The sequence below is a fragment of the Contarinia nasturtii genome, unplaced genomic scaffold, assembly GCF_009176525.2.
Source record: "Contarinia nasturtii isolate CC-2019 unplaced genomic scaffold, AAFC_CNas_1.1 Cnas_scaffold_1037, whole genome shotgun sequence".
Classification (NCBI taxonomy): domain Eukaryota; kingdom Metazoa; phylum Arthropoda; class Insecta; order Diptera; family Cecidomyiidae; genus Contarinia; species Contarinia nasturtii.
The window spans coordinates 1,466,019-1,489,141 of NW_022198383.1; the positions used below are offsets into that span (position 1 = coordinate 1,466,019).

At 32.8% G+C, this 23,123-nt stretch overlaps 6 protein-coding genes across 18 annotated transcripts in view; 3 read left to right on the forward strand and 3 right to left on the reverse strand.

The window, feature by feature from the left end:
• LOC116344427 (disks large 1 tumor suppressor protein) overlaps positions 1–5,623 on the forward strand; it is a 28,133-nt gene extending 22,510 nt beyond the window's left edge. For all 13 annotated transcript variants that reach the window (XM_031772960.1, XM_031772959.1, XM_031772958.1 and 10 more), the window contains 5 exons: positions 1,852–2,001; positions 2,066–2,238; positions 2,307–2,416; positions 2,491–2,582; positions 2,671–5,623. In XM_031772960.1, coding sequence (XP_031628820.1) covers positions 1,852–2,001; positions 2,066–2,238; positions 2,307–2,416; positions 2,491–2,582; positions 2,671–2,777 — 632 coding nt within the window. In that variant the 3' untranslated portion in view covers positions 2,778–5,623. The remainder of the gene's footprint in view (positions 1–1,851; positions 2,002–2,065; positions 2,239–2,306; positions 2,417–2,490; positions 2,583–2,670) is intronic.
• Positions 5,624–5,762: 139 nt separating this feature from the next.
• On the reverse strand, positions 5,763–7,806 carry LOC116344458 (nuclear transcription factor Y subunit gamma). Its single transcript, XM_031773009.1, has 4 exons — positions 7,414–7,806; positions 6,302–7,002; positions 6,141–6,235; positions 5,763–6,060 (listed from the first exon to the last, which is right to left on the reverse strand). The coding sequence occupies exons 1-4, from the start codon at positions 7,428–7,430 to the stop codon at positions 5,887–5,889; spliced, it is 987 nt and encodes a 328-aa protein (XP_031628869.1). The 5' UTR covers positions 7,431–7,806; the 3' UTR covers positions 5,763–5,886.
• Positions 7,807–8,218: 412 nt separating this feature from the next.
• Positions 8,219–10,370, reverse strand: LOC116344440 (guanine nucleotide-binding protein-like 3 homolog). Its single transcript, XM_031772990.1, has 4 exons — positions 10,253–10,370; positions 9,257–10,160; positions 8,525–9,186; positions 8,219–8,462 (listed from the first exon to the last, which is right to left on the reverse strand). The coding sequence occupies exons 1-4, from the start codon at positions 10,272–10,274 to the stop codon at positions 8,296–8,298; spliced, it is 1,755 nt and encodes a 584-aa protein (XP_031628850.1). The 5' UTR covers positions 10,275–10,370; the 3' UTR covers positions 8,219–8,295.
• A 356-nt stretch (positions 10,371–10,726) lies between these two features.
• On the reverse strand, positions 10,727–12,049 carry LOC116344465 (60S ribosomal protein L13). The gene is made up of 4 exons (XM_031773017.1): positions 11,953–12,049; positions 11,459–11,724; positions 11,005–11,313; positions 10,727–10,915 (listed from the first exon to the last, which is right to left on the reverse strand). Exons 2-4 carry the CDS (start codon positions 11,699–11,701, stop codon positions 10,823–10,825), a joined length of 645 nt encoding a protein of 214 aa, XP_031628877.1. The 5' UTR covers positions 11,702–11,724; positions 11,953–12,049; the 3' UTR covers positions 10,727–10,822.
• A 280-nt stretch (positions 12,050–12,329) lies between these two features.
• On the forward strand, positions 12,330–14,190 carry LOC116344445 (glycylpeptide N-tetradecanoyltransferase). Its single transcript, XM_031772996.1, has 3 exons — positions 12,330–13,080; positions 13,143–13,441; positions 13,517–14,190. The coding sequence occupies exons 1-3, from the start codon at positions 12,471–12,473 to the stop codon at positions 14,084–14,086; spliced, it is 1,479 nt and encodes a 492-aa protein (XP_031628856.1). The 5' UTR covers positions 12,330–12,470; the 3' UTR covers positions 14,087–14,190.
• Positions 14,191–16,109: 1,919 nt separating this feature from the next.
• Positions 16,110–22,716, forward strand: LOC116344467. The gene is made up of 4 exons (XM_031773019.1): positions 16,110–16,524; positions 18,285–18,691; positions 18,775–18,890; positions 18,967–22,716. The coding sequence occupies exons 2-4, from the start codon at positions 18,365–18,367 to the stop codon at positions 19,061–19,063; spliced, it is 540 nt and encodes a 179-aa protein (XP_031628879.1). The 5' UTR covers positions 16,110–16,524; positions 18,285–18,364; the 3' UTR covers positions 19,064–22,716.
• Positions 22,717–23,123: the final 407 nt, after the last annotated feature.

The following is a 23,123-nucleotide window of genomic DNA, read 5'->3' on the forward strand; positions in this document are numbered from 1 at the left end:
CTTAATTTCTGTAAGATTTCGTTGCTCAAACCAAAAACATTTTTGTGCTCGATTTATTCATAGATACGATTTTTTTTCGTTGTAGGAATTAGTCTCATTAGCACAAGACTTGTGGTTTTGAACATTTTCACACAGATTTTTTTTGCATTTGCAAGCATATTTTGCATCTTGTTTTGATTTTTTTTTCTCAATTTGCTAACTAATTTTTTTAATGTTTTTTCTTTCAATATATGTTTTTTGAAACTAAGCATCATCAATTTAAATTCTGAACTGCCAATATAATCATTTGATATACAAATTTTGCATTTTTTTTAATGAAAAACCTTCGTTTCACAAAAACGACCAAGTCTGACTATATGAAAAAGGAAAACCAAATTTTTTGAAAATTAAAAAAATAATGGTTGTGTTTTTTGACCCTCGGGACGATATTTTTAAATTTTGAATGCATTTCTATTCTATTTTTCAATTGCCGCATTGATTTCAATTTGATTCTCATAAAAATGTTTATCATCATGTTTTCACTAACAATGAATGCCTGCCTTATATCTATACTCTCTCCAATAATTCTCGAATAACAAATGTTTCAATATTTTTGTGGGGTTTGGGAAGAATATCCAATTGAAATTCTTTTTTTTTTTGCTTTCAACCCGATATTCATACCATTTTTTGATTATATTTCCAATTTCCGAATTTTGTTTTGTCTACACAGAATATGAGTGGGTAAAAGAGTTCCCCTTGAATCCGATTTCTCGGTGATATGCTGCAGAAAATAGTTGTGCAGTTAAAATGCATGTTTGTCATTCGAATATTGTTGTCTGTGGTCTGATAAATGTATTTGACTGATTTGTTTAGTAAAAATGTTAAATTCTGTATTTTTTTTATTATTCTTTGTTTTTTAAATCAATCATGTTCTAATGCTACCGTACTTGAGATCGAAGTAATGCTTATTACTTCAATCACAACTATGTTATTATTAAATTAGACTATTAGAGTTGGTTATACTTCTTATGTGTTTGATGTTGTCTGTTTAATTTTATTTGGGATGCGCTTTAAATAGCAAATATTTTGTGTCCATATACTGAATTCGAATAGTCCGTGGTCAACCATTTATTGTTTGTTCATTCTGTTTTCTAAGAATATTCATTTCTTACGAAAATTTAGCGTTATCGTACATTTTTCGGTACATGGCTCTCTTTCAGTTATCTGATTTCGTTATCGAAGTGACGCGTGGAAACGGTTAATCAAAGCATTCATGATGCAATTTTGAAATTGAATTCAAAGTTTTTACCCGCCGTCAGAATGGGGACAACCAAATCAGATCTCGGATAGATTTTGCCTTAAAAAAACAAATCTTTCAAAGTATTTAATAAGATTTACAGTTTTGTATAATAAAAATTCTAAAATTCTACGCATGCCATTGATAGTTAAATCTTCAGATTAATTTTAATTTACGCCAAAAAAAATTCAATTCTTCTGACGTTCGCGTCAAAACTATTTCAAAATGTGGTTGGTTCATGTTTTAAAATACATTTTATTTTTTATGTAAGTGTCTGCGATGCCACCGCAATAGAATCATACTTTGACTATTTCAATTCTGATCATGTTTCGTATATCCTCTTCTGGTCAGTCTGATATGTCAATTAAATTGCATGAAAAACGATATTTCTCTACATCAAGTGCAGTGACCTTTTTTTACAACACGGAGATTAGGTTTTAGCCGTTCACGTCCACTATAAATTCAATTAAATTGCATTTTTCCAATAGATTTTTAGTCGTGTTATTTGCTCATACGTTATAAAAAACGAAACTAAATAGAAAATTGATTAATGATGAATAATTACAATTTTGCAGCTTCGGATGAGAATGTTTTATCGTATGAAGCAGTTCAACGTCTTTCTATCAATTACTCGCGACCGGTTATTATATTAGGACCATTGAAAGATCGCATAAATGACGATTTGATTGCTGAGTATCCGGATCGTTTTGGATCATGTGTTCCTCGTAAGTTAAACGTATTTTAGATTTGAAATGAACAAAAAGGTTCATTTTTAACTCATTATTACAGACACGACACGACCAAAACGTGATTATGAGGTGGATGGTCGTGATTATCACTTTGTTGGATCCCGTGAACAAATGGAACGAGACATTCAAAACCATCTATTCATCGAAGCTGGTCAATATAATGATAACTTATATGGAACTTCGGTAGCTAGTGTCAAGGAAGTTGCAGAAAGTGTAAGTGAAAATAAAAGACAGCTTACGGTACAGCAAGCTAAAAAAAACTTTGCTCTTTATTATTATAGGGCAAGCATTGTATCTTAGATGTATCCGGCAACGCCATTAAACGTCTTCAAGTTGCTCAATTGTATCCAGTTGCAATATTTATTAAACCAAAATCTGTGGACTCCGTCATGTACGTGTAGTGATTGTTGCTGCCGAATGAAAACAAAGATTTTAAATTATTTTTTATGCATTTTTATCGAACAGGGAAATGAATCGTCGAATGACAGAGGAACAGGCAAAGAAAACGTATGAGCGGGCACTCAAGATGGAACAAGAGTTTGGTGAATACTTCACTGGTATGTATTTGAGATTCAAATTACATGTATATGCATCAAATTCACAATAATAATGGTTTTCATTTTATTTTTCCATGCATTGTTACAGCCGTAATTCAAGAAGATACGATCGAAGACATATATACCAAAGTGAAGAATGTTATTTGGTCACAGTCGGGACCAACAATTTGGGTTGGCTCAAAAGAGAATCTTTGACCATCAGCAACAACAACGTGGACATTGCCGCCACGTGTTCGAGCCCGACCTGTCTCGAGATCCGGTGTTATCCACTGAAAATGTAGCGAATTTTCGTGCTAAAACTGATCAAACTATTTAAACGAAATTTTGAACAAATCTTCTCTATATCCGCTCCAGATTTTAAAATTCAAAAGAGAGAGAGAAAAAAAACCATACAAACAATCAATTCAACAAAAATTGAACAAAATCTATAACAAATGAGAAAAGAAAAACCCAATTGAATGCCAATAGAATCGAGAAAATTCAAAACGAATTTTGGCATTTAGAGAGTGCAGCTAAACAAAAGAGAAAGCAAACACAGCTAAACAAACAGTTGATCGCGAAAATTCGGTTAATTTTATTGTACACGTAATTTTATTTCGAGATAAATTTTAATTCTTTTTTTTTGTGTATTTATTCAGTTATTTTGTTGAATATTCAATTTAATATAAATCAGAAAATTAATCAGTTTATTCTCTTGATATCATCGTTAATTGTAACCAAACCATGACTTTAGCATTGAAATGAAAAATATATTATAGAAATATATATATACAATGAAATATATCCCGAATAAAACAAAGAAAAAACCACGACGAACGCAGGTTCATATTAAATCAGTCAGATTGCAATTGTATTCAATTGATTCCCACGTAGTCGTTTCTTGGAATAAATTGATCTTTTAAATAATAAATAGTATTTACTCGTAAAATAAAATTCACAACACACACACACACATACAAACATACTATTTTGTCCCAAGCATTTCGTTTGAGGTCAATTCACTTTTCTTCTTATGCATGAAGAATCAATCTACAGTAGAGAATTATAATGATCCCCCGAACATTATTAGCCCTATAATCACAATGAAAATGAACTTCATCATCTTTTCAGCAAAAGTTAATGTTCATCTCGAAGAAGAATAAAAAAAAACAACTTAATAATTATATTTATATTTTGACATAAGTGTATAAATCTAGAGTCAAAGTAATCTGATATATTATAACAAGTTAAAGTGAATTCACAATTTATGGGAAGCAAAAAATATATATATCAAGTGCAGCTAATATTGAAATCACACAGTATTTAAATTGATTGAACAATTGAAAGAAGAACAAAAAAAATCACAAAAAAAATAACAAATAAAAAAATAGTCGAACAATTGTATAAAGCGTACACGATACCTTGTAAATTTATGTATGAACCCTTTATTGAAAATTCGAAAATGACATTACGCACCGTCTACTTATTAATAGGTTATAATTCGTCTTTGATCTAAATAAAAAGATATCCTAATCATTTATCCGAAACAATCGAAACAGTAATAAAATGTTGAATGTCTTAAAACATCAATGATAGTAAATTCCTCTGAACACCATCATGGATTGGGAGCCCATCTCAATTTTAAGCAACTGAAGAAGCGATACGCAAATAGATTTTATTTGCAAAAAGAAAATTGCTCTTTCTGATCAATTGAAGTTGGTAAAGACATATATGATACATCTAGATTCTAGAATGATATCACTTTTTTCTAGAAATATCCAATAGATGCGACGAATCTTATAACGAAAATAAAACTCAATCAATATCGTCACTTTGATGCTGAGTAGTCAATATAATGCGAACATTTAAATCTACAGCGACATCATTACATAATCGTTACTTGTGAACACTAGCGAACTGTAGCGAAATAAATTAGTGCGCGACCAATATAAATGTATTGCTTAATTTCCATGCGGATATATAATTGATAGATTTTCATCATGGTGCATTCGATTAAATGAACTGTTTCTTTGTGTCCCTTTGAATTACATTCACTTTAGTTAGGCTCCGAAAAAACACCAGTTTTATGCACTCATCAACAATCAACAGCACAATTTATCCATTTTGGATTCACATTATTTATTTTTATTGTGTGTTTAAGACTTACGTTTTTGGTTGGAATGTATCATTCACCGCGTTCATTCTTTTTCATTAGTCATTTGTCTATTATATTACCTTTTTACCAATCTGTTTGTATTCAGAAAGATTTTTTTTTCTCTCAAATTCTTGTTCTTCACCAGATCAATTTTCATGAGAACTGAATTTCGAACAAAAAAAAAAAACAACCAAACCTATGAACTATATCGAAGAAAAAAATAGTTAATTCGGTCCTTCCATATGTTTTAAGTGCGAAATATCGCTACTACTATGCCATTTATTCGTGTAACCGTTTTCTATACATACTTAGTCAAGACACAGTTTTTCTTTCTCATTCGGAAAACGGGAACTGAAAGGGCTATTGAAATTGTTAAAATAAAAATATCGCAAACTTTGTTTTCAATCGAAAATCGCTCAATGTGACACAAGTGCTTTGAACGCAATTCAATCAAAGTTCACATTGTTTGAATTTTCCGAATATATACTACAAATAATAATAATAATAATAATAAATAATATTTCAAGGAAGAAAATGAAATCTATGAACGGTTATGTTCGTAGCATTTGTTTGCGAAACACACAAATTTTTTTCTGCGCAAACATGAAACCAAACCAAAAACATTTAGATGAACGTTGTTGAATTGAAAACCCTTTTTTAGTAATTAACAGTTGAAATAAAAATCAAATCTCTTTACTTTGAAAATATATTCATTGCTAACTTGAAAACTTAAACAAAAAAAAACATATATTACTAAACTGAGACATTGTAGACTAGTTGTTGGTCATTACAAAAAAATTTATAAACATAAAAAAAGCAAATAAATATGGTATTATTATTGACGCCGAGTTATAAAGCGAATCGAAAGTTATAATATTTCAATAAAAAACCTTCTAAAACCCTGAAATATTTTGGACAGTTTTTTTCCCTTCTTTAAACCCGTATTTAGAACAGAACGTTCCAGGAGCTGCTGTGATAAGAAATCAAATTAGTTACCAAAAACTCTACCAAAAGAGTTGATTTAATAAAAAAAGTTGATTTTCAAATTGTTTTAATAAAACGGTGATTTATTATAAATTGAAATGAATATGAGCTCTGCTTAATTTAATTTATTAAAATTATCAATAGTTCTGTTTATTGTTTCGTGTTAAAACCAAAGAAAACGTTATGTTATTCATCCGACATATTTTGGTTCAAATAGACTCCAGTGTGGCCAGAAGGAGCGTGTTGAGCCATCTGAAGTATTTGCGGTTGATTTGGTAGAGATGCTGCTGATATTAAGATCGGTTGTGAATTCGGTTGATTTTGTACTTGCATACGTATCAAATTCTGCGGAATGCTTATCTGTGAATAGATAATGGATTGATATTAATACCTTTAAAAATAGCTCATTATTATTTTCGTTTATTTGTTCGTATGCTTACCGGCATATGTTGAATTTCTCCGTTCGGTGTAACGATCTGTTGAAGAAGTAATTGAGTGGGTTGTTGCGTTTGGTGGGCTGTTGCTTGTAATCCGCCTGTTGAAAAATCGTATGTTTTTTATGAAATTCACATATACATTAGTATGTAAGTGAGAGTCTTACCCAGGCTGTTAACAACGCCACCAACGGAAGAAATTTGTTGGCCGGTATTTGTGACTAGAATATTTTGTTGAGTACCATTCGCATTGATGGTGGTGATTGGACCCATTTGACCCGTCGATAATTGAAATGTGTTTTGCACGGTCGGTCCATTTAATGTGGCGGTGTTGTTTATCGGCGCCGTTGATGTCGTTGCTATGTTATTGGTATTCTGTAGGGCTTGTTGATGCTGTTGCGCTAACTGAAGATAATAGCTGACTTGATCCGAATTTGTTTTGGTTGTTGTTGTTGTTGTTTCTTTTCGTACTGGTTTTATTTCTTCGCGTGGAACGATATCAATTAAAAAATCAAATTGGTCAAATTTCGAAATGGCCATCGCTATGTCATTACGCTGTAAAGTGCGTCGTTTATTATTCTCCGTGTGGATCCACGCACGAAGTGTCAACTCATGAATAAAAATTTCGGCTGCTTTAGCAAATAATAAAGGTGCCTCGGCTGATATCATTTTTACATCTTCGTCTAATTTCATGATTTTCTTGATGCGGGCAAGGGGTAGCACTTGATTTTTTGCGTCAACAGTTTTGATACGCTTTATCTCGTCCGATATTGTGGGCCAAAATCCAGCCAACGTTATTTCGGCCTCTGTAAGTTGAACATTTTCATCCGAAGCTCCTTCGTTGTTCTCATTCGTTGTATCCTGAGTACTGAAATTATATCAAAACAAACACAAACACTTGCTGTATAAATAATGTCTGCACATTTGTCTATCTTTTATAGCTGATTTGAAAAGGTGTCGTTTTTTTTTCAAGGTAGGCGATAATTCCACAAAGGAGAATAACAAAATTTACGTATTTGGAATACAAACAAATTTATCTATTTTTGGAATAAATAAACACTGTTCATCAAACAGACATATGAGATAGAAACAGAACTGAAATCAATTTGTGCTTATCTTTTTTTCGGCGAAAATAGAATTTTTAGACAAAGTTTCTTATTTTCAAATCAGAATATTCTAAAGGTGTTTCTTGTTTTTTGTGCTTTTTTTACATAAAATGTCCACATTTCATATATAAAATTCGTCTAATAAATCAGCCGTGAATTAATAAATATCTCACCTATTCACGAAAATCATTGTTTTTGTTTAATTTCTATTTCTTTCAATTCCAAATGTAAGCTTCTTTGAAATAATACTTTTATTTTTCATTCACTTAATACATGAACATCTTATTCACTACAATCGTTTTTTTCTTCAAATTACTGTCTTGCTCTTTCATGCATATACGTCATATTTGTCACATTCAATTTAAAAAAAATTCGGATTTTTTCACAAAATTTTTGTATTATTGATGAAAAAACTTTAACAAATACAATGGAATGAGATCAAAACAAAAAAATTTGCACTAATTCATAGCACGTGTTTGCCAATAGTTGTTTGGGGTATCAAAAACCAATGAAAAACCGATGAGATTTTTAGAGACCAATCACGAAATACAAAGCACTCCATACAAATAGCAAGCAATCCAATAGAAAACGCTATTAGGCCGCCATTTATCATGATTGGTTCAGCATTTTGACATTTTGCCCATACAGTACCACATCATTGCATTCATCACTATGAATGCGCATGTATGCGTACATGTGTGTATACATTTTGTTCTACTATGATTGTTTATATTTGGAAATCATTCATATTCAATGTGTATGCGGCTGCTGATTGAGAATGGTCAATCCTTTAACACAATGGATAATTCATCAATTTTCAAAGTACGAATTTAATTCAAAGCATGTAACATTTTTAGCTTTAAATATATTTGTATGGGGAAACGTTAAAATAGTAGTACCAACCTGAAGGCATAAATTTCATTTGTCATTATACAATGCTGCCAATTTTCCAAATAAAAAAAATAATTCACCAAGAAATTTTTCTTCTTTATACATATATGTTTTGATTTTATTTATAAAGGGGTAAAATATCAAATCCGGAAAAAGCAATGAATTTAACTAAAATCAGTTTCAAAATCGTAGTCTTCCTTTTCATTTGACATATCAAGTGAAAAGTTTTCTAAAACATCAGCAACAGCGTTAACCTTTCGTTCGTTGCGTTTGTTTGTTTTCTTCGCCTTCTTTCTCATTTGCTTCATGTCTTTGTTGCAAGTTTGATTACCTGAAAAATATTCGAAATAAAATTAAAAATTGATTTGTTGTTAAAAATTGTCGTTTGCTAACCTTCCAATGACATTTCCGGATCAACTTTTGTTTCGGTTTCTTTGCGTCCACGTTTCGCTTTTGGAGCTTCATTGTCGGAGTCATCCCTATCGTTAACCGATTCATCTTCGATTATGTGAGCCATTGCATTTTTGTCCATTTGTACAGGACCTGCGCTAGCTATCTCCATCGCCTCTTCCACTTTCACTGTGAAATTGTTCAGCATATCTGTTTCCATTTGATCAAAGTTTTCAATATCAAATTCACGAGCTTCGGCACTAACGATCGAAGCACTGATATGTACATTTGTATCGGATTCGGGTGGCTGTGTACAGTACTTTATCTTTCCGATATTCCAATCGTTCAACAAACTTCTTGCCGCACCTTCTGCATCGGGAACACCGCCACGAAGGAATTTTCCCATTCGAGCGGCTTTCTTTGCGAAAAACTCTTCGGGTGTATCGTATTCGGATATATCATACAAACGACAGAAATAATTTTTACTCGCACGTTGCAAAATCGATTCGGCTACTTTAAATGGATCTTTTACATCACTGACACGCTGTGCATTCTTCAAAACATTTGAAGTTATCTGTTCACCGGCATTTCTTGCTTGTGTAAACACGATTCCGGGGCAATCAATTAATTTTATTTTTGAATCCAGTTCAACCTCCTGCATCACTCTGTAGAGAAACAAAACGATAAAACGATTTTGAATAGAAAACACAGACCTAATGGAGTTTTCCTATTTACCTTGTGACACCTGGTGTGCAACCAACATTGCATGCCCGACCTCGGGTCAACGAATTAATGATCGAACTTTTGCCAACATTTGGAATTCCAACAATGCCAACTCTGATTGATGTTTTGATACCTTTGTTTCGGCAGTAATTGGCTAACATTGACATCAACAGATCGGCTCCCACACAAGTTGAGCCCTGAAGTACTTTCTCGGTGGTAACACCTTTTCCAAATTTTCTTCGTCCCAAGCGATTGTTTTGATCTTGTGTTGATGCCTTGAATGCGGTGGCCGGTCCAGTTCGGCGCAAATATTTTAACCATTTATCTAAATTTTCACGTGGCACCAAATCGGCTTTATTTAGAATAACAACTAAACGCTTATTGCCCGGTGCTGATTTAACCGCTCTTTCGACCTCATTACAACGTGTGCCGAGCGGATCACGGGCATCAACAACCTCTAAAATAACATCGGCCATTTCGATAACCTTGCGAAACTCTTTGAAATATGCTCGCAATGAATTTTCTGTGTTTTTCTCCCCTTTATACACTTTGCCACCATCGCTTGTGTTTGTTTTGCCATCGGTCATTGCATCGTGAATGGCGTCACGCATTTCGGCACCTTCAACCATCTCTTCGAGAGTTTTTTCTCGTTTCTTTTGCTGTTGTTGAATACGTTCCAACTTCCATTCTTCACGTCGTTGTTGTTTTTCATCTTCTTGACGCTGTTTGTGTTCGGCCACTTCTTTTAATATATCCTCTTTGAACGGGCAAATATTTGGAATCTGTATCAATTTACTTTTAAGACTTTTTCCTTTTGGATTTTTACGTGCTTCTTTTCGTACCTTTCGCTTGTGTTCACGAACTTTTTTCAGAATTTTGTACTTTAGAGCACAAGTCTTTCGCTTTGACTGCTTAGCTAAAATAGTAATAGAGAAACACACATATGATAGATGATTCGAGTTGACTAATTGTGGTTATTTATTATGTTTCGTTTCTTAAAATACTTACTTTTTAAACGTTTCAAAGCCATTTTATCTGTTTAGTTTCTATGCGATAAATAAATTGAAATTCAATGTGCAAATGAAAGAAACTCGACTGACACACGTGCGTACACAATTATGTCTAATAAGGTTAGGTTTGCATGAGCAGAACTGTCAAATACCATTTGAATACAATGTGTTTACAACTAACCTCACATTTTCTGTCATCTGTCAACGTCGCAAACCATGGATATGAATGAAAATAATATAATGCTGTTTTCAAGAGATAAAAACAAATCAAAGAGTTTTTTTTTAGAAAAAGACGATTTGTTCTATGCATCATCCCAATGTCCTTCTGCCACTTTGTCTCCAAAAGAGATTCGCCGTAATTTTAGAGATTTCTTTGCCGAAAGATTTTCATATCAAAGCAATGACCTTTTGAGCCATTTTTTTGGCGATTTTCAGTCAATAAAGAAGAAATGATACACATTTTTGTTCAAGATTCGTTAATACGAAAGTATGAATTAAAGATTTTTATTTTTTGTTTCATTCGTAAATACACAGATTGTGTATGAATTTGACGTTATTTATGTTCCGCTTACTTTCCCTTGGTTTTGGCATTTTCGGCGTTTTCTGCAGCTTCCTTAGCTTTCTTGGCGCGGATTCCAACCAAACGAGCATCAACACGAGCCTAAAAGTGAAGAAAAAATTGATAATAAGTAAGTCATAGTATTTGAGTGCTTGATATAATGCAATGCGAGCATTTTGTTAAAAACTTACACGACGCAAAGTGTGGAAAGCGTTGAATTTGCGTTCTTGATCTGTGATTTTACGGAATTCAACTTGTGGAGATGGTTTGCTGAGTGGCATAACTGGTCCAGTGAATTGTGTAGCAGTTTTACGTTCTTCTTCGGTGGCTTCACCTTTGCGCAATTTGCGGTTAGCGTGCACTGGGAACAAGATCAACTTGCTACGGTATTCCTTCAAACGTTGGATGTTTTCTTGTTGTCCTTCAACGGACTTGTTGCGGCGTCTACGGTCGACAGCAATGCCAATGGTTTGAGCAAAGCCGGCGGTTAATCCGGCACCCTGAAAAATCGACACAATTTCATTGTTAACATTTTTGTTGTTGTTGTTGTCACATAACATTCTAATTTGATAATGGCACATCGTGGTACATCACATTTTTTGTTCACAAAACACTTTGTTTATCTGCTTCGTATTTCGAACTTACTTTCAATTCTTCGAGGGTGAAACCACGGCCGATACGTTGTTTTGTGTGGTAACGAACGGTTGGGCAGCGAACAACTGGACGAAGTGGGCCAGCAGCTGGTCGTGGGAAAACTTCCTTGGCTTTCTTGATACGGTTAACACGACGACGATGTTTGCGTGCTGGTTGGTTGAACCAGGTTCTCACGTGTCGTTGCCACCACTTGTGAAAGTGTTGGTTCGGAACCATATTATTTCCCTTACCCATTTTGAGTTATTTTTTTTTGCTACCTAAAATAAACACCAACAATGCAATAGTATAGAAAAGAGTTGGTCAGTGGTACTTTTTTTTAGAAATGACAAAAAATCAGCGAAAAATTAAAAAATATTATTAAATTCACTATTCAATCGAAAGATAATTGGATAATGCACAATTTTGTGTGGAAATTATTGTGTTAAATACTAGGATGATTGGAATATTTTTTGATTTTTTCGCACTGAAATTCGGATCGCACTTACTTTGCACGCCAACAAAAATGTAAAGACCTGTCAAACGGTTCGACGGAATCAATGTTCATTTAAGTGGGGTTGCCACTGTCGCATTTGACGAAAGTCATGCTACGATGACAGTCTGTTGTTTCGAATGCGTTAAACTCATTTAAACTACTTCGATTTTTTAAGTTTAGCATTTTTCAAGCGATTTTTCAATTTTTGTGATATAAATAAAATAGATCTATTTACCTCTGCAGAATTTCAAGATCTCTTTTAATCTTTCATTTATTTAAATTATTCATTGAATTTGTTTTTCAAATCAAATTTACGTATTGCGTTAGCGACGATGGTAATACCATATTTCGTGTGCGTTAGATTGCTAATGTGTTGAAGAAAAAAACTATATATATTAGACCGGTTGTCAAAGTCAAGTGTTCTCTGTGCCACACTTTAACACAATTTAAATCGATTCAATCTTGTTGATTACATTGTCAATCATTTATTAAAAATTTTATTATTTACAATATCGATAAAATTCATTACCAATGAGTGACTCAAAAGATGGAAATGTATCCAAAAACAACGATACCACCGCACCAAAGTCCAACACCCAATCGAAAAAGAAAGAACGCCGACAAAAAGTGAAGAATCATGAATTGAACGCAGAACAAACCTCAATCGAGGATATCGAAAAGGCAACCGAACAAATTCTCGAAGCTGGTGGTTCAGCAAGTGCAGCCACCGACCTAATTGACGATGCAAAATTAAAAAGCCTATTGGATGAAGCATACAAATATAAATCGAATCCAAGTATGTTGCCATCATTATTGCGTGATGCAGCAAAAACGCCTCAAGAGGCAATGCATAAATCGTTTAAATTCTGGTCAACGCAACCGGTACCCAAATTCGACGAGGTGGTTGAACGAAATGAACCCATCGAAGCGAATAAAGAAGTTTCGGACATTCGTGCCGATCCATATGCATTGCCCGATGGCTTCAAATGGGAAACAATGAAACTTGACGATCCATTGGTGTTGGCCGAACTTTATACGTTGTTGAATGAAAACTATGTGGAAGATGATGATGCAATGTTTCGCTTTGACTATCAACCGGAATTCTTGAAATGGGCACTTCAACCGCCAGGCTGGCGACCAGGTAAGATACAAAACAAATCGATATTTTGTTCGTGGATATTGATTTATCGATTTTTTTTTCAGATTGGCATGTTGGTGTTCGTGTCGTTAAATCCGGTTTGCTTGTTGGTTTTATCTCCGCAATTCCCGGTCATATTCGTATCTATGATAAAATGGAGAAAATTGTCGAAATCAATTTCTTATGTGTTCATAAAAAACTTCGATCGAAACGTGTTGCGCCGGTATTGATTCGTGAAATTACTCGACGCGTCAATTTAACTGGAATTTTTCAGGCTGTTTACACTGCCGGCGTTGTTTTACCCAAACCAATCGCCACTTGTCGCTATTGGCATCGATCGCTGAACCCAAAGAAATTGATTCAGGTAAATTGGTTAAAATACATCAAATATTCTCGTGTGTTTTTCTCTTCTAATTTCGCTTTTCGACTTTTTTTTCAGATAAAATTTTCAAGTTTATCGCGTAACATGACAATGCAACGTACGATCAAATTGTACAAATTATCGGACGCTCCAGTAACACCTGGTTTTCGTCAAATGACGAAAAAAGACGTACCACAAGCATTTAAATTGCTTGAAAACTATTTGAAAGGTTTCAAATTGACGCCAATCTTTTCAGAAGATGAATTTAAGCATTGGTTTTTACCAAAAAGTGGCATTATTTCGGCATATGTGGTTGCCGATCCGAAGACCGGTACAATCACCGATTTGGTTAGCTATTATGCATTGCCATCGACTGTGATGCATCATCCGACGCATAAAATCATTCGGGCCGCATACTCATTCTACAATGTATCGACGAAAACACCATGGTGCGATCTGATGAATGATGCATTGATCGCCGCAAAGGCAGACGATTTTGATGTGTTCAATGCACTGGATGTTATGGACAATACGAAATTTTTGCGCGAACTCAAATTTGGTATTGGTGATGGAAATTTACAATATTATTTGTTCAATTGGCGGTGTCCAAATATGAAACCGGAAGAAATGGGTCTAATTTTACTTTAAATGAATTATAAAACAATTGTATGTGGCTTTATTTATAAGGGTGTAACATAAAGTAAGCCGAAATATACACTTCTCTTTTCTCACACACAAACAAAGAAAACAAAGCCACTCGTTTTCCTTTTTATTCATTCATTTAGTGTTTTTTTAACAGCAATATTGTCTCCGTGTCAATTTAAAATTTATATCCTTAACATACATAAACTTGTTACTTAAGTAAATATGTTCATTGAATTCATTTTTATCGCATTCGAACGAATTGGATTGCATATTAACTTACTAATTAGTTCACGAGACGACAGATATAAGACTTTAATCTCTTGATATAGGAGGCAACGACGTATAATCACCAAGCAAAAACTTGATAATCACGTTTCAGCGATATAGCACGCGTTTGTAAAAGAAAATGAGACATTACAGCTGAAAAAAAACTATGTACTTACAGCATAGCAAGTATCCGCTCACACACACATACACATCATTTTAACAATTTTCTTTGTTGCAAGTAATAACATTCGGTGTGCACAAAGAATAGAATTAAAAATGTATTAAATATAAAGTAAAACTCAAAGTCTACAATATAATACATATTATTCAAGGAGAAATAGCATACAACTTTGTAGTCAAATAAGAGCCTTTGGAAAAAAGAGCGCCAAGTTTTTTTTTGTTGATAAGGGTTCAAGGTTGAAATCGGTTTCATTTTATTTCGTTTTTATTCGCTCTTTTTAAACTGAGCATTTTCCATGGGATTTGCGGTCGTTTATATACTAACGATTTCTTTTCATATCTCCAAAAGTTAATAAAAATCCATCAAAAATATATGGAGATATGTGCAACACACTATGTTTACGCCTTAATCGTTAACATAAATTCTATGACGAAAAAAAATGTCATGTTTATTCGGTCAAGAAAACATAAACATTTTTATTTCCCATAGTTAATCCATATTTTTCTCATTTTATGGCGAAAATCCTCTTGTGATTGACTGTTATTGAAACGTTGACTTTGTTATTCAACGCAAATGTTGAAAACCGAAAGAAATGTCGAATTTGCATGTTAATGTCGTGCACCTGAAGAGTTTATCGTCGTTTAAATATTCGATTACACTGCTTTGCATTGAGGTAACAAAGTACAAAAAAAAAGACATGCCAAAGTTACGCACACACAGAGTAATAAGCGAAGATATTCTATTATGTTTTTACCATGTTCGAAAGCTTCATGACGACAACCAGCTAACTGAAAAATGTGTATATTTAATCAAAATGTGTCTCTGCCTAGGGGGTAGACACAATAGAGAATGAATGAATACCAATGAATTGTCATAATACCTATCTATTTTCAAATACGACAGTTACTTACTTATTTGAAGATTACTTGTACTAAAAATGTGAATACCGTGATTACCAAATGTCAAATTGATATCGGTAATAAAGATTTCAAGTTTTTTCCATTTCGTTTTAACATTCACCATTTCGAAATTTATTTTAATTTTTTCTGTTTTCTTTCTGTCATTTTTATCAAAATTGTTTTTGCATTTATTAAACCAATTGAAATAATACACTTCATAGCGTTGAAAAAGTTTTTTTAATATTTGGAAGATAATATTCATATATGCACATTGTGAGACGTTGCTGAATGCATTGACATTTCGTCTAAAACTGAGAATACCAAGAATACCAAGAATACCAAGAATACCTTCAATTTCGGTGAATATCTCAAGTAATATTCCATGTGTCCACCCCCTAGGTCTCTGCGCAGTATCCGAAGAGCGATTTTTTTCTCGCATACACCGCTGTCTTGTGTCTCCCTTTTTCCACCGATTATTTTTCTCGATTCGATGTCGTTTGTCTCGCTTTCTTTTTGCATTTTCCCATCTGTGAGCATATCAAAAACGTGAATTCAACACATTCGCATATAATTCACATACAACACGAGTGTGATCTATGTGTATATAACGGGGGAGAGAGATGAAAGCGTCCACTTTTAAGCACTCGCGTAGCAAATTATTTGTATGTTCATATATAACGCGACAGCCCAGAATATTGTAGAGGCTACAGGCATATGTATATCTTCGTCTGTTTTTCAGACAGGTAGCAAAGTGTATTCTGCTGGATCAAGAGCACAATCCGCTGAAAAAAGAAAATATTTTATCTATATATATATGTAAAGAAAACAATACGAGCGCAACATTTTATTTTTTTCGTATTTAATGTATCGCATAGTCACATCCAGATGCTTTCAGTTCACCTTGAATTCGTGTTTATTCATTTCGTTCTGTACCAGATCTCACTGTGTGTTCATCGATGATTGCTAGATTAAACACAATTATATTCGCTGAAATCCAATGTTGAACAAAAAATCCGACAAAAGTGAAGAGTTCAATTATTCGTGCAATAGAAATTGTGCTTGAATTTTTATGAGACATTCCAAATTATTCATTTGTAAGTGCAGATATGTAGCAGTGTAACATACCTTTATATATATACATATATTTTAACAAGTGTACATTTTGAAGAGTGATTTTGAATGAACATCCTTTTATGCTTGACGCTTTGATCGGATGGCGATTTTTTCGGTTTAAATTAATACATTTTAATTCATTAAAAGTATGCAAAATGAATCAGATTTCTTTTATAAAGGGTGAAACTTTTCAAATAGCGCCGAATTATTTTGTTTTCTATAAAAAAAATGGTAAAGAAACTATAACAACTGTTCTGCGTCTATTTCAGTTCACTTTTAACGATTGAAATCATTAGTGAATGAATACATGAATAAGATGTAAGCGCAACAGAAAAAAAAACAACGTCACGACAAGAGTATCAAGATATAAAAGTAATTGGAAGAGATGTTAAAGTATGTTTGAAGAAAAAAAATCGATGGGATAAAAACAAAGGACAATAGGAAAAAAGATGAAAAGCTCACGACATCTTGTACAGTTTTTCATCGTATAACATTAATTTATCATTAGAGAGATCTGCCTCAAGTGTGTTATGGTTACTACTTATGGCATAAGTGTTCTTGCACAATAACAACTTAATTAACTTCTAACAACATATTGAGTATGCTAGAGGTAGCATTTGAGTAAAATTAAACAACTTTGAGATGAAACAGAAAGATGATAATAAGTGCAAATGGGTTAAAGTTCTCCAGATTGTTTGCAACTTCAAATGACACTAACGTGCATACGGATATACCGAACTAACAATGGAATTTCTCTAAGACAATGAATAAAATATCAGTTGTATTTTCATAAACTACAACGGCTACAAATGACTGATTACATTAGACTAACTGTATCAAAAACATAAACATTTTACGACATTTTCAGGTCTACATTAGCTGTGTATGTGTGTGTGCGTTTGGCCAAATTGCTCATTAAGCAAACAGGATTAAAACCCTGAAATTTCAATTAGAATGTGCTTTGGCGTTTTGTTACTATTTAAAATTGACTGTAGTTATCATTTTGTCGGATAAATAATTAATAAACATTTCCATGCAATTTTCAACGTTTTACATATACGTCGTCATTCGTTCGATGTGAGTAGTGTATTTTTAAAACCACAGCAAAAAAGTCAATATTGCTGAAAATAAATTATCGATTAATTTGAATTTGTTTGTAGAATGTTTATACGAATATAATCATAGATCCATCATTTGCAAAGTTATCGCTACGCCTGTCCCATCTTCTTCACTGGCATACGACTATGCATAGCGCTCTCTTTTCTCCACAGAAGAATGTGGAATATATTTTCGCTTACAATGCACACTCACTCTCTCTCACAAACACACACACACACGGATACTGACTGATTATTATCGTTTGAGTTAAAAATAAAATCCATAGCACTTTATTGCATATATGGAGAAATGGAAAGATGACAAATTCCAAAATTTATTGCACAGAATATTTGGTACAACAGGGATGTATGTATGTTTCGTAAACTTTGTAAACTTTCCATGTTTACAAGCTTAAAGATATTACGCTCAATTCATTGGAGTATTTCACACATAATGTATGACACAATATTAATTGACGCTGTTTTATTAGCAACTTTTTCTTCTTCTCAAAGTTAAACTATAATTTCATAAGTTTCCATTTTAGGGATCCAAATTATATTTGCAAAAATGACATTAAAAATTAATACATGCATTCTTTTGTATATATTTATCTAAGATTTTACGTGTGTATTTTATTTTTCAGCTGATAAACTAGGGTAATAATATTATCAGGGTAACAGTCAAGTTCATTGTGTTTAGAAGTACCAGAGAAGTGCGATAAAAATGCGTCGTGCATCATTTACCCCTGCGTTCAAAATAAGCGTTGATGAGCCATTGATTGTGGTTGATGAATCGGAAGAATTGGAAAATGAAGGTAATGAACCAACATCGCCCAAGTCGATTGAAGAAGATGTTGACGATGACAAAGATTCACCAGACAATCCGTACCTATTATCACCCTTTCGAGATCCACGTGACACGCGAAAACACTCGTTACCAAATATCCAATGTACAAGCGGTATAATGGCGAGTCAAGTACGTCGGCTTTCAGATGGTGGTGAAAATGCACCCACCGCAAGTGAAATGGCATTCCTTGCAAAATTATCTCAGGTATAATTCAATAAATTTATGATAGACTATTTTATAGTACAACGTCTCTGATAATGGAATGTTGTTGTATTTATCAAATGCAGGCATCTACTTCGTCTGGTCGACGACATTCGGTTGTGACAATATCTCGTGTTCCGCAAACACTTTTCGGTCGAAACAGGCGTGAATCATTCGCTGCCATCGCTTCGTCAGGTGAAAAGTAAGTTGAAAAACTCATTAAAAAGTCTCTCAATAGCAAACAAAAACCAATTCACATTCTTTGTTTTTTTCACAAGTGATGCACTCAATGCAAGATTGGCCAAACACAGAGGCAGCGTTCATAATCTTCAACTAGATATAATGGATGGAATTGTTCAGGTCGGAAAGATTTGAGACGAATCACATAATAGCAAACACAACCAACCAAATGATGAATGAAAATAATTTAACGCATTTCGAAAGAATAGCATAAAATGCAATAATGGAAACTGAATTCGTTAAAATGCCAACAAATCTAATTAAAAACATGAAGAGTTTTGAAAGTTTTACGGAAATTAAAAACACATACACATATATATGTACAATCCAGGTTGCCGGGAGTGCAAGTATGGTTCAATTTGTTTTTTTTTCACATCCTAATCATATAGTATTTGTTAGAATTGCAGTGTCAGTGTCAGTGTCAGTGTGAAGGTTTTTATCTTAGTGCATTCAACCGGATAGCATTATGTACGTAAATAAACAAACGAAGTAATAACAATCCACATCCTTACCTCTTTAAAACGATTCAACTGCTCCATTATTTATGACTTAAATGCATGCATCCTTTCATATTTTCCTGGGGAAATGTTTTACTATGCACCTTTATGATTGAAGAAAGAGAAATGACAGAGAGAACGAAACAAATCTGTACACATGCTGAACAAAACTTCTTCACTATTAACCTTTGAAATATTGATGTGATGTGATGTGATGTGGTAAAAGAGTAGATTTTTTTTGGTGTTTGACTTAGTCACATCATAAAATAATATTTGTTTAGGAAAAAAAGACACGTACTAGTAAGTGGAGTACGAACAAAAAATAACATATATTTACAATTTCTTCTTAACAATCATTTTACAATCAATTTTAAAAGCAAATTCAGAAAAAAATGAACAAAAAAAAATTGAATGTGTCTTAGCGTAAGATAATGAATACTGATAGAGAGAGATGAAAAAAATCGTAGATAAACTAAACATTAAGATGCAGATTGAGAACAATAATATTTGCTGTAATTGTGCCCTACAAAATAATTTTTGCCTTCGTCCAATCAATCAGTGCCCCAAAAACCAAACACATACACAAAACTACAAAAGCAATTCAACTGGTCTTGTGTCGCAATAGACGTGGTTATATATATATAGATATTCATTTTCATACACACAATTCAAAATTCAATCAACAAGTGCGAGAGGAAAACTTAGTAACAATGTGACGCTCGACTACTTGGTTAACTTTTGAATGTTTTAGTTTACAATGAATTTATTTTGAAATGAATAAAAATGAAAACAAACAAACTAATAAAAGAAAATAAACAAAAACACAGAGCTTGAATGGAGAACACACGGATAGAGAGGGAGAGAGAGAGAAAAGAGAAAATTCGAATAAAGCACAACTCGAGCGGGCCTTGAGTTGTGCTTTGACGACCGATTTGTGAGCGGTTCAAAAGTGGAAAGAAAACTATGAAAAAGTTCTAGTCTAGCAAAGGTGAAAACGTGTGCTATCAATATAGATTAGTGGCATGCCACTAGATTCTTAGAACTATTTTAAATGAAACTGAAACTTTATAGCAATTAAGGTTTAAAATGCGTTAACAAATGAACACTTGAGAGAGAGGAGAAAGCGTACCAAACCAAAATCACAGTGATTAATACAAATTAAGTGAGTTACTTCAGTAAGTTTGCAATAAATTTGACTACGTGTCACAAATACAACAACATTACAATGGCAATCATAAACAAATTATTCATCAAACGATATTCTGATATTTTGAGGTATAATCATTCGTTGAATTGACATATTTGATTGCATCAATATCACCCACAATGGATATTATTATTATTTATTTTGTTGACAAAAAGAAACATACACAATAGTCGCGACGGTAAAAATATATTTATTTATTTAACTCACTTGCCTCCATTGCCTCCTTTTTTCACGCGACAAATCTTTATTGTCATGATTCAGAGATTGTTAAAGTATGTGGTATCAATCAAACGATTGCGCCATTTTCCGTTTTTAAATTCCATAATTTAGTACATTTACGTTTCGTTTTACAACATCACGGAAACTACAAACAAAGAGAGAATTTTCGGTTCGCATAAATATGCTCATAAGAATGGATAGATGGATGGATGTGAACATTTTATAAAATATGCAGCATATCAATGTACGTGTTGAAAATACAATACAGTCAAGATGTTTACGATGAAAAAAACAAGCATATGTTGACATTATTTTGTATGCACACTCACACCTTAATTATTTAACATTTTAACTGTATTATTTTGTCAACGCGTCGAGGAAGATTAATCGTTACATATTTTATCATTCTTCTGTTCTATAAAGATATATATAAAATGGTGTTAAAATGCAACGTATTTATTTTTATTGTCAAAATTTCACCTTGAAACGGATTCCCATTAAAATTTCAACCGAATTTCGTTTTGTAATTTTTACATTTCACAGAAGCGACAATGATTTGACGTTTTAAGCGATTTTACATTTAAAAGATAGATTTGCACATCCGCGACTATAATCTCTTTTCAATGTAAATTGCGCCAGACTATACATTTTGAATAAAAAATTCATCGCACAGTTTGTAACGGCCAATATATTGGCAAGTGCTCAGAAAATGTGAATAACGTAATCCAGTTTACAGTCGAACTGCCAAATATCTAAATTTAAATAGAAAAGTTTAATTTTGTAATGCTTCTGATAGAGGACGTGACAAAGTATGACAAGAACATGATAAAGAAGAAAATATCACCATTAGTTTCGAATTAACTGATTACTTAAACATAGACGCTTGCCAATGTTGATTTTGGCAAAAACAAAAAATACGTTGCATTATGCGATACCGAGAAACTGGCTACAAAAAAATGAAATCGCTTTCAATATGATTAAACTTTTTTCGGATCGAATAAAAAAAGGCAATTAGTTAAAAAATGTTTAGTTCATTTTTTTATTCGATTTTCGTTTTTTTCTCTGAATAAAAGTTTGCGTTTAATGAAATGTAATGGGAAAGAAACATACCTCATGTATTTTTTTTTCTGTAATTCTGTGTTGTAGTCTAAAAAAAGCTCATGATTTTACATTTAAATTGAAAATGGATAATCAGATTAGAATTCAGCTCACGTCAGAGTTTATTCAGGTTTTGGTGAAAAATCATGTGAACAAAAAAATAAATATAAGAAAATGTCTTATAAATTACTAATTTAAATCCATATTAGTGTTGTGATTTTGAAATATTTTACAATTTATCGTTAGTATAAAAGAGAATTTAAATGAACAACTGTTATTAATATATATATTTACTCATAGAACATTTAAATAAAAAAAAAACAGAGACATTCAATGTCTCAAAGCATGGAATTGAATTAAAGTATCTAAACACATAAAAATAATAAAGGGACAAAAGCCATATTTATATGATCACAAATGTGAGAGTGGCATATGCTCAGAGCCAAAGATGAAATATATATTATACAATATTTAACTCACTTAACAAATACAACTAATAGTTCTATTCATTTTTGAAAGTAAAAATTTCGGTTCATTTGTTATTACAAATCAATAAACACAACAATGATAACTAACCGATTCAACAGATTAATTATATTATCATCGATTATTACTATCACTTAGTGGCCCCCTATGGAACAAAAAGAAAAAAAAACTGTAAACGAATTAATCATTGGAAGAACCTATTATCTCATTGATCGGGTGTTTTTTTTCGTCAATTTTCTTTATATATATTCAAATATATTTCGATCATGTGAATAATTATAAAAACAATCAATACATAATGTAAATATAATGATTTAATTATTTTCGATGTAATAACTGTGTGTTTGTTGTGCTATTTCTAACAAACATTTATTTTCGCAGCGAAACATTCCATTTTTGGTTTTGGTCACCAAAAGAAGATAGAAGGTAAGGTTTGGTGTGTGTCTTGCTTTAATTTTTTTTGTTTCTCTCTTCTTTCAACATGTGTTTTGCCATATTGTTAACACGTACGTGAACAATTACTGCAGCAAATTTCAAATATTTAGAACACCACAGAACAGAATAGGAACGACAATATCTGTTCAATTCGTGCACATACTGTGTGGCAAGTGTGGGACTTAGAGTTAAAATATTCCCAAAGTGAGTGAGAGAAAAGCATAAACAGAAGGCACACACTGATATAACAAGT

Bases quoted from the DNA above. Each gene is read 5' to 3' on its own strand.
- LOC116344445 (XM_031772996.1), top strand. From the start codon at position 12,471: ATGAGTGACTCAAAAGATGGAAATGTATCCAAAAACAACGATACCACC. The intron at 13,081-13,142 runs GTAAGATACAAA...TTTTTTTTTCAG, and splicing joins ACCGCCAGGCTGGCGACCAG to ATTGGCATGTTGGTGTTCGT. The intron at 13,442-13,516 runs GTAAATTGGTTA...CTTTTTTTTCAG, and splicing joins ACCCAAAGAAATTGATTCAG to ATAAAATTTTCAAGTTTATC.
- LOC116344458 (XM_031773009.1), bottom strand. The intron at 6,236-6,301 runs GTAAGACTCTCA...ATTTTTCAACAG, and splicing joins TGGCGTTGTTAACAGCCTGG to GCGGATTACAAGCAACAGCC. The intron at 6,061-6,140 runs GTAAGCATACGA...ATCTATTCACAG, and splicing joins GAGAAATTCAACATATGCCG to ATAAGCATTCCGCAGAATTT.
- LOC116344440 (XM_031772990.1), bottom strand. From the start codon at position 10,274: ATGGCTTTGAAACGTTTAAAAA. The intron at 10,161-10,252 runs GTAAGTATTTTA...TTACTATTTTAG, and splicing joins GGCTTTGAAACGTTTAAAAA to CTAAGCAGTCAAAGCGAAAG. The intron at 8,463-8,524 runs GTTAGCAAACGA...AATATTTTTCAG, and splicing joins TCCGGAAATGTCATTGGAAG to GTAATCAAACTTGCAACAAA.
- LOC116344465 (XM_031773017.1), bottom strand. From the start codon at position 11,701: ATGGGTAAGGGAAATAATATGGTTCCGAACCAACACTTTCACAAGTGG. The intron at 11,314-11,458 runs GTAAGTTCGAAA...TCGATTTTTCAG, and splicing joins TCACCCTCGAAGAATTGAAA to GGTGCCGGATTAACCGCCGG. The intron at 10,916-11,004 runs GTAAGTTTTTAA...CTTCACTTTTAG, and splicing joins CTTTCCACACTTTGCGTCGT to GCTCGTGTTGATGCTCGTTT.
- LOC116344467 (XM_031773019.1), top strand. From the start codon at position 18,365: ATGCGTCGTGCATCATTTACCCCTGCGTTCAAAATAAGCGTTGATGAG. The intron at 18,692-18,774 runs GTATAATTCAAT...TATCAAATGCAG, and splicing joins TCCTTGCAAAATTATCTCAG to GCATCTACTTCGTCTGGTCG. The intron at 18,891-18,966 runs GTAAGTTGAAAA...TTTTTTCACAAG, and splicing joins ATCGCTTCGTCAGGTGAAAA to TGATGCACTCAATGCAAGAT.